The 10,514-nt window shown below is 35.3% G+C and overlaps 1 protein-coding gene across 3 annotated transcripts; it reads right to left on the bottom strand.

The window, feature by feature from the left end:
* Positions 1–5,109: 5,109 nt before the first annotated feature.
* On the bottom strand, positions 5,110–9,705 carry LOC141642076 (protein WHAT'S THIS FACTOR 1 homolog, chloroplastic). Of its 3 annotated transcripts, none has more exons than XR_012543172.1 (3): positions 9,568–9,705; positions 7,008–8,677; positions 5,110–5,741 (listed from the first exon to the last, which is right to left on the bottom strand). XR_012543172.1 is itself a non-coding variant. In XM_074450761.1 (2 exons), exon 2 carries the CDS (start codon positions 8,559–8,561, stop codon positions 7,077–7,079), a length of 1,485 nt encoding a protein of 494 aa, XP_074306862.1. In that variant the 5' UTR covers positions 8,562–8,677; positions 9,568–9,705; the 3' UTR covers positions 6,856–7,076. The 3 variants fall into 3 exon arrangements, 1 of the variants encoding a protein (XP_074306862.1); XR_012543171.1 differs by having other exon boundaries at positions 7,003–8,677; XM_074450761.1 differs by lacking the exon at positions 5,110–5,741 and having other exon boundaries at positions 6,856–8,677.
* Between the last annotated feature and the right edge of the window lie 809 nt (positions 9,706–10,514).

A 10,514-nucleotide genomic window follows, 5' to 3' on the forward strand; every position in this document is an offset into this window, starting at 1 on the left:
TACATCAAATGGTATAGTTTTTGAGCATTAAGATAAAGTTTTTGAGTTTTAATCTAAAAAATTTGAGTTTTATTATAAAAATTTTGAGTTTATTTACTTAAACTTTAATCTCAAAAACTTACATTATAACTCAAAAAAATTACATATAAGCTCAAAAAAAATTGACTTTGACATTATAAAACTAAAATGTAATTTATAAACTCTATAGTACTCGAAAAAAAATACACAAAAACTCAAAAAGTCATTAAGTGTGATGTAGTACATCTGATTACAATCTTTTTTCTCGAATGGTGGCTGGTAGAAGTTATTTTAGAAGGTTTACTAAGGTAAATTATCCATTGCTTTTACAATAAAAGTTATGTAAAACTGTTTTACATGAAAATTTGCCTAATTATTATGGGTTATATACTTAACTCAATACTCGTGTTCTATTTGATTTATACAATATAAACATAAGACCGTTTTATAACATACAAAATGTTGTATGTGTTATAACCTATAGGAGTTTTTTTTAAAAAAAAAAAAAAGACTTTTATGGCATATGTGGGAATAAAATGAGAAACGATGAGCTCGTTTCAAGCTAACTCACATCTGTCAAAAGAATTGTGGTACATATACATCCTGCTAAAAAACAGTAGGTCTTCTGAGAGACGGTCTCTTACTAAGCTTTATTGAGAGACTATTGTACAATTTTAAGAAAAAGTGGTACTAAAAGTAATAAAATAGGTACAAATCATGATTAATGATAAAATAGGTACATTTATTATGTAAATAGGTACGAAATTACTATGTCACGATCAACAATAAAAAGGGTACGAAATACAAATAAAAGGGTATGAAAGATTGGTCTCTCAATAACTTAGTGAGAGACCGTCTCTCCCAAGTTTTAGTGGCTAAAAAATGCTATTTCAAATGTATTTATTATTATTATTATTATTATTATTATTTTACATAACTATATAGCGTACATATGATTTTAGGAAAAAAAAAAACAATCTTATGTAAGACAATTTATTAGCAAAAATGTAAATATTCATGAATGAGATAATATAGCAAATAAAAAGAATTACCATCAACGACAAAATTGTTATATATGATCAATTGATCATTAAGAAATGAGATATTAAAATTATTTTCCACAAAGGTTAAAGAAAATACGGAAATAATCGGTCCTCGAGAAAATGGTACCCATATTTTATACTCCCTCCTAATCTGATTGTTGGTTCCGCTTTCCTTTTCCATGTTAGTCGGGTTTTGGTTCCCCTTTTCTTTATTGGTAAGTTTTATGTGGTCTAAATTCAATTTTATATCGGGTAGGGTGTTTTGTGTTATCCAAATTCATTTCCTTAAATTTGATGCCCAAAAGAAAAAGAACCAACAATCAGACTATAAGGGAGTATTACTTTCCTCAAAGAACAAAAATGGTACATTAGACTATTTTAAAATTATCTTATACGAATGTCGAATGTATTTACATGAACATAAATTGTGTTGTAATATAACAACAATAAAAGAGGCGTAAGAAGAGGTTTATGTATTATAATATATGTTTACGTGGTCTGTATATAAATTATCATAAATTTTGTCTATGAATGACTTTAAAAATGTACACCACTACATCTTTACGACTTCGGAATGTATACTATTTACGTTAAATTAATTTTAAATCTACATATGGATATATCATCTAATTCACAAATTCTTATTTCAGATCGTCATATCCGTCTAAAATTATCAGACGGATACCATTTTCTCTCACAAAAAAACCATTTAGGGTGTGAATGGGAAAGCACATGGGGGTGTCACACCACCCATGTACTTCTCACTTGTGAGAAGTCTTATTACGATCTGAAATAAGGCGATCTGAAGTAAGATGGACTGCATGTGATTTAGCTAAATAATCTAGAATTTATTAGCCAAGTTGTACCCTCCTCTAGTCAGTCATCTTGATGGTAGCATTGTAGCACTATTAATTAACAGTTAGTCTTGCTAAAGACGGGTCGGAGCAAGTAACGAGTAATGTCACTCACAAAACGGATAGGAGGACAAGGTGGGGGCACTTCCATGTGCTTTCCTCTCTCCTCTATTTGGATCATTTGTGAAAGAAAATGATATCCGTCAATCCAAAGTAACGAATACGTGCCGTCTTCAATGAGATTTTGTGATTAATGAATTGATTAATTGGCGGCGTAAATTGATCAGGTATAATAGGATATTAACGATGACGAATTCTTAATAACTACGGAGTATGGTATAATGTTTATGGACCACCAACTTGTCTAATTGATTCTAGAAGGGCGATCCTCATCCCCATTCCCCACCCCCACATAAATTACTACCAAGTAATTCGTTATAACAAGGAGAATAGCCATCCACGAAAATGTCTTTTTAAAGAATTAGTATAGCAACCCGTGCTATACGATAATTTTATAAAGGTTAATTCTAGAGATTTAGTGCAGATGTAGATGTACTTTTATATATAAAACGTAACCATAAAAAATGTTCCATATATAGGGGCATAGTGATTGACGACAATATTATTATTAATTGTGTAAAATATTGTAGTAGAAATATTTCATATATGTGTTGACTAAAATATTTTGACTACAATCTATTAGATGGGAAATATATTAGAAGGGAATATTCCTTATGGAGGAGAGATGAGCGGGAAACTTGAGCGAGAATAATACAGATGTATTATTCTTTTAGTCTATAAGGGATGTTGTGGACCTTGGGAGGGGGTGGCCAGAACGGTAATACGTATCGTAAAATTAACCTCTTAATTAGCGAGCTAATCACTAGCCTAATTAGCTTCCTTGTATATATGCTTCAACTTAACCGACCATCCATCATAATAACCTTTATCAATTCCTCCCAAGTTGCAACGCAACATTAACGATCGTTTGCCTTTAACTGTAATTAACTTAACCAACGCAAAATGTTGTTTTGTGATTTTATACTTGACTCTAATTATTTTTTTTTTTTTTTAAGGATGCTTGACTCTAATTATGATTAAATTGGATCATACAAGTAAAATAAATACGTGAATTAAACATAATTGTGTGTATATACAAGAAAAATGAAGGGGCTATCATATTAAGAGAGAGACGATCTTTCCAAATCTAATATAAAAAAATAATATAAGTTGCTTTTTAATGAAGTTTTTTCTATACAATTATCTCATATTGAAATAATCAGGTCATACAACTTTTCCTCCATTTTTCAATGTTTCTAAGATTTATGAGTAACGTGTTTGCTTTTCAAGGTCGGTCTTTGACTTTAACTTTTATGAAAATATGTTTGGCTAGAAATTATAAAAATTATGTAGTTGGGTTATTTCGATATGAGTATACATTTTATAATACTTACTCATAAATTTTAGAGACATTGAAAGAGAAGTTAGTTTCTCGTAGTAAGAACAAAAAACTTATATTTACAAAAACAAATGTTTTAACCAAAAAAAAAAAGAAATGTAAATTATATGAAGTATAAACGAACTAATGAACTATAGTCTATAAGGCTGAAGGTACTTAGTCAAAATATAAAGATTGGTTATATCTTATGTTTTGTCGTGATTTTATAATTTGATATTGAAATTTGTAAGACCCTTTTTATAAACCATGTTAAATATTATTCTATCATTCTATTTTAAATATTTCTTATATTTCTTATATGACTCTATATTACAATAATACAATGTCCAGCATTTATCGAACATAAAACTTGAAACACCTAATATCGATTAAAATAATACAATCACAGTAAAGTCTAGAGGATAACAATTTTAATTTTGTTAACTTCTTTGACGACATACATATGTAGTTATACCTATCAAATATGAAAAGGACAAAAGGCAGGTAAATAATACTGCTTCGTATGTTTTTTTTAACGCGTGCCCTTAAAATACACGCTCATATGTTAATTAGAGAAAGGACTGCATGATTATATCATGAAAAATTAATTAACAAACTTGTTTTTACCATAATTACTGAAAGAATCTCTTACAAGTTTTTTTTTTCTCTAAATAACATGTTGTACACCCGTTAAAACCAATAATACTATACAATTTTTTTTACCATGGTCAATCTCCATGTAACTAGGGAACGCCTTATAAAGGTTTGTTGACATTCTGACATTGGTGGTTGACTTGGGTGATTGACTTATGGAAAGTCAACTAGATCAAGTACGTATTGGGATTGGATAAGAGCATTTTGACTTTGGATGATCATCTTCTTGCATATTCAATTCAAGTCTTTAATAGTGGCTGTAGGAGTAGTATATAAGCAACTAAGCAAAACTCAGAGAATCATATTACTATTCATTACTAGGAGAGTTGTTTATGAATCATCTCGTCTATTAATCTGGTCATTCGCCACACAAAATAAATGGATATGGACAAAGCATTTTAAGAAAATTACAAAGGCTCAATCCATTAACCCGCTTGTTCGTGGGACGAAAATTTAACATAAGCCCGGATCAAGGCCAACCTAAGCCCGCATTAAATCACCTCTAAATTTACGAGTAGTATGTAGATAGGACACTCTTTTTTATAACTAGTAATAGAAAAGAACACTTTAATAGGAGTTCAGACTTTAGAACTTACACTTACTCTGTTTTAATGTTAAGACGGATACAAATCCATCTTAAGGGAGACTAATAACTGATCTTCTAAAAGGAATAGGGGACTGTATTTTGACCTTCACGACTCCATCCATTATTTGAGCATATAACCGTTATATCGTTTCAGAATAAAACTTAGACTACCGAAAAGAAACATAAGAAAATAGAGGTAATGAAATAGAGAAATCTAAACACCTTTTAATTGGAAGAAGAAGCCAAACTCATTACGCAATCTTTTCTGGAAAATTGAACCCACGAAGGGAGTGATGATTTAATGATTTAATACATTGCACAAATAACAAATTTGTACCAAGTGAAACTGAGATCTTCATTTGTGATAAATGATTATTGCTACCCATGATAGCATATTACTATCAGCAATCATGTCGGATCACGGATTCAGCTCTTAGTAATCCGGAGAACATAGATTGTAAAAACCGTATGTGAAAGAGAAAATACTACACCAAGCCAGAAGTTTCCTTCATTTCAGTCAGCTTAGTTATTAATTGCTCTCAATTTCAATATTCTTATTGGTTCGGTGTACGATAACATGATACACCCAATAGTCAAGTATACCTAAGAACATGTTATTTTATTCAAAGGAAAGTCGAAACATGAGACAAATGCATAGCAGGCTGGTCGGCTCACACGAGGGCTGCAGTGGCTTGACGCCACCAACGCTTTACTGTGATCAAACCTCGACGAAGGATATCAAGCGGTAGCAAAGCTAGAATTTGAAGCTAGGGGGCTAAATAATACTGAGTACTAAATTAGTAATGTAATCCCTTGCTTTGAGGAAGCGCGTCCTCTGCTTGGTACCTTTATTTGCATTTCTCGCATTGATTCTGAGCAAGACTGAAGCTGAAGATTTCCATGTTATTGCAAAAAAAGGAAAATCTTCCACAGATCCAAGCTCGGAGCCGTGTCTGCAGACTGCAACTAGTTTCAAAAAGAAAACTAGAGAATAATGCGATAAATTGATCCTGCAAGAAAAACAAGCTTCCAAGAGAACCGAGAACAAGAGAAGCGCGACCTTCAAATCCATATAGAGCTAGTCTGGAGAAGCACAATCCCCAGGGTATACTGGTGCAACCACAAGAATGTAACTCATGTACAACATGCTGCATAAAAGACCAGAATAATAATAAAAACGGATTTTCCAACACCTGCCCTAATAAAAACTGCACAAAGTGTAACATAGGAAATTTGTAGGGTGGCTGATGAGCTGATGTCGACTAAGTTAGCTAGTGGAAGTTACACCTTACACGACCTGATTATTAGAAAGATGTTTGACCCGTATCTGTCCACACAGTAGTTCTATTAGTGTGCGGTCATCAGAAGCCAAGTTGTTTTTGGAGTATAAACTACAGATTCCTCCAAAGCTAGAAGGAACCTTTCATTATTCTCCGTAATTTCAAAATGTAGGCCAATGCATGGGCATCGAGGTTAATAGCCTGCAAGCAATATAAGCTTCTAAGAGAACAAAGAGCAAGGGGAGACTGGGAATACATCCTTAAATGCCAAAGAGCTATCATGGAGAAACACAATCCCCAGGTTATATTGCTGCGACAACCACAAGCATGAAACCAATACACAACAAGGCTGCATCACAGGCCGAACAGCTGAACAAAAACAGGAGAGGGAGGGGGGCGGGAGGAATAGAGTTCCACAAGCGGATGTCAACTAAGCTAGCTAGTGAAGTTATATTACTTGATTATCAGAAAGATGTATGACCCGTATCTGTCCACACAGTAGCTCTATTAGTGTGCGGTCATCAGAAGCCAGCTTGTTTTTGGAGCATAACTACAGAACTCCTCCAAAGCTAGAAGGGACCTTCCACTATGCTCCGAAATATAACCCCATGCACGACTATCAACTTGAAACATTTTGAAAATATGGATGCAAATAAAAAAAAAAAAAAAAAAAAAAAAAAAAAAAAATTCCACCACAGAGAATTCACTAAAACAGATCCTAATTGTACAAGGGGGCAAGAACTGGCTCTAAGCCTCTAACAATGGGCCAAGTAATGATCTTACTCTTGAGTCAGTATCAAGTGGCTTAGCAGAATTTAAGCACATGGCAATTCTGTAGTGTAAGGAAACATATAAGAGCATGTATTAATGTTTTAGGTTATGAGAGCAAGAATAAGGCTCCCGCCTTTGCTGAGGTAAGGGGAGCTAGATGCTCAAAACCTTACCCATAATGTGTCGAAAACATAAAATAATGATCTCTGAGTTACGACTTACGAACATTGCATTGATATTGGCTGTCTGCTAATTTAAAATTGTGCCTCCTTCTTCTTGCCCTTGGAACTTAAAACAGACATGTACAGCATATAAAACATACAAGAACAGCTATAAAACATTAAACAAGAACAATAACCTTACTCATTTCTTTCCTTTCCATTGATCTTTTTCTAGGTGAACTGTACAGCATTAACATACATTGCTACCACTCTACCAGCGGTCAGAATATTCACCAGCTTTACGATGAGGAGTTCCAGAAACTTCTGAACTCCAGAACTGACTTTCATCATTCATATGCACTGTCGGATTATACTCATCATCACTGTCTTCATCATAAGATTCAAAATCAGAAGGGTCAAACAGATCTTCTAATGCATCATCTTCGTCAACCTGATAAGGCTCCATTTCATGTTCAAAAATAGTCACAGGATACTCAATACGCATTGTATCATCATTTTTTAGGGCCCACTTTTTTTCTCGCCTAATTCTCTTCCCTTCCCTGACCAATGCCAGCAGTTGCTCTTTCATCGCAAGAGGTTCTTCATGCTGGATTAGGTCACCATTATCATCATATGCCTCCACTAAGAATACCGAGTGTCTTTGCCCTTTCAAACACACATAGAATAACTCTGGGTGCCTGAACAACATCCCCCTTAATTTATTAGGTAGCCCAAAATCCTTTCTAAAATGCGTCAAATGGTCAATCAAAGTCCTCTTCTCCGTTGTCATCCCCAAAATCTCCCTCACTACGTTGCAAGCCCTCTTTTCTGCCTCCAGAGAATTTTTTGGAAAATCCTCAAAAGATGATCTATACGGACAGATATCTGGCAGTTCCTCAAATTTGATCAAAAAGTCATGATGGCGTCGCTTCACGGTCATGCCTTTTCTAAGTTTAACCAGCTTGAACTTCGACGGACGATCAACTATCAAATCCCATGTCTGATTTCTTATCTTTACTTTTGGGATTGCTAAGTCATCATTCCATGAAACAAGTTCAAGTGCCCGGCCATAGGACGTGTCAACGATCTTAAATTTATCAGGATGTTCAAAGCAAAGACGGGACCTAAAATTGACAGGAAGGCCAAAATCAGGGCCCAAGTGGACAAGCTTAGACAAAACAAGCCTCCTATGAGGGGATAACATGAGAAGCTTTTGAAGCTTGGTGGCTAGAGCCGTAGAAGCAATTGACTTGAGGTAAGCTTCCCGGGTGGAAAGAGCTTCTGCCGCAGGGGTTAGACGCACACAAAGTTGGGATGATGTTTTAGTTGCATTCAATGGCGTTTGGGGATATGGAATGTAGAAGAGCTCAAAAATGGTAGGATAGCGTTGGATCATAGAGACCATGGATCGAGGCTTCTCTAAACACAGGTAGGAGCGACATTTCGATAGAATGTGAATGGACATGAAATGTTTAGGTTTTGAAAGGAGTAAAGTCCTAAGCTTTTGCACAAACCTGATTTTGTTTTGTTTTACCACATGCCTATCTAAAGAACGGTCTCGTACACGCAATGGAGCTGAATAACATATGGTAAGGGACAATTTTCTAAATCTCCTCATACATACAGAAACCTTTTCATTTCTACACATACTGTCTACACCGGGGGTCATAAATTCCGATTTTTCACCAAGCAAGGGCCTTCCTTTTTGCGTTAACAAGACAGGCGGACACAATGCCATATTCAGTGTCTGTAGCATTTGTCGAAGAATGACTTACAGAGTTATCAGGACTACACCCAGCTCTTAACTACACATAAAAAAACAATGCTATGTTGTCCCGGGTAGCAGCATGCAAATTATATTCCAAACCCCATCTAGCAAAGATAATAATCAAACTTGAGTTAATAGGCATTCAATTTTTACAACCAAACAGAAACCCTTAAAGTAACCAGAAAAAACCTATCAGAATCACGGAGGTGCAAGCCTGAAAACCCAACAAACAGGAACTACCTCTGAGCCAAATCAACACCATGTACTAAAATATTTGAAGCAGTACAACAACATACTCTCTCCAATTCACAAGTAGTTTCCGTATCATATACATACATAAATTAAGAAATACGTATTGCAATATCATTATTTGTCTGTTTTGTATTGTCATGAGGTATATGAAACAGAAAGAAACACGCGTGGGAGTTTCAACTCTTACTTGTTAACTCTCACATCAATACAAAAGGGACGGGTATTTCTGAACCGGAGAAAGTACATAATTTAAACAAGTTGATTAAGAGTTTAAGACTACTAGAAAAGAATGACCTCAAACAACAATACAGAGGTACGAGTCCATAGAACAGAATGACCTCAAACAACATACATGAAACAAACCCAAAACCCGAAATAACCTGACCTGACCTGAACTGTCCCAAATGTATGACACCTCCAAACTGACCCGACCCAAGTTGACCCAACCTGACTGACCCGTTTGCCAGGCCGAGAACAAATTTGGGGGAAAACCCGACGAAAAAGTTATCAAATTTAAATAAGCAAAAGGTAAAATCTTCATAATCAAGCTGAAAACATCAAAGAGTGACAACATAGTAACCATATCAAACAAAAAAACTCAAATATCCAGTCAGGCATTTCGACAAACAGTTGGCATGCATATTAAACTAATAATAAAAATTAACGGAATTTTAACTGGAAAGTGTTACGAGGCGAAAGAGAGAACGTAAATGGAGTATGAGTAGAAGAGAAGCTTCATTACCGAATTCATGGAGGTCCAATTTATGTTGGAAATTAACCAGATTTTATGCAGCAGAAAGTTTGGCTTATTTTGTGTGTAGATGGATTTTTTGGGTGGTCCGATAATATAGTGTGCCGTAGGCTCTGAGCTTTCGAAGAGCCGTCCCGTCTATTAAACCCGGTTTTATACTAACGTTTGATTAAAATACTTCTCAAGTATAGTGAACAAAAGTTCATAACTCACCCGAGTCTAAATGACTCAAACTAGGGCTGTTCACTCAGTGGTCCGGACCAAAGATCAGACCGAACCGGACCATTTGGTCCGGACCAGACCGGACCGAATTTTGTTTGGTCCGGTCCACGGTCCACCTATTTACTCTACTTTGGTCTTCGGTCCGGTCCTAGACCAACCCGAATGGACCGCGGACCGGACCATTGACCGAAGTTATGTAATAAAAGAAATTTTACATTTGTAATATTATTGATTTTATTTTCTACTTTGTTTACACGTATTATAAGATGTGTAATTATGTAGTTAAATCTCGTAAGAAAATAATGTTGTTTATTTTGATCATAACGAACTTCTCGAGTTCTAGTTTTATATGGTAAAACATGTCAATGACAATAATATTTGGTCCATTTGGTCCGGTCCGGTCCGGTCCACGTGTTTTTGTGATCCAGACCGGACCGGACCAATATTAATATGGTCCGGTCCTCGGTCCACCTCTTAACCCTTATTTGGTCTTCGGTCCAGAGAGTTTGGTCCGGTCCGGTCCGGTCCCGGACCAATGAACACCCCTAACTCAAACTCTTAAGCGGAGCATTGGTTCAAGACCCGAAGGACCTAATCGAAGACCGAAAATGAAGGTGGGCGTAAGACCGATTCTAAAACATTTGATCTTGGACTAGACCAAACCAAAAACATTTGGGCCGGTTTTGCCTTATATCATTTTTTTTTTGTCTAAACCA

The sequence above is a fragment of the Silene latifolia genome, chromosome 2 (assembly GCF_048544455.1).
Source record: "Silene latifolia isolate original U9 population chromosome 2, ASM4854445v1, whole genome shotgun sequence".
NCBI lineage: Eukaryota > Viridiplantae > Streptophyta > Magnoliopsida > Caryophyllales > Caryophyllaceae > Silene > Silene latifolia.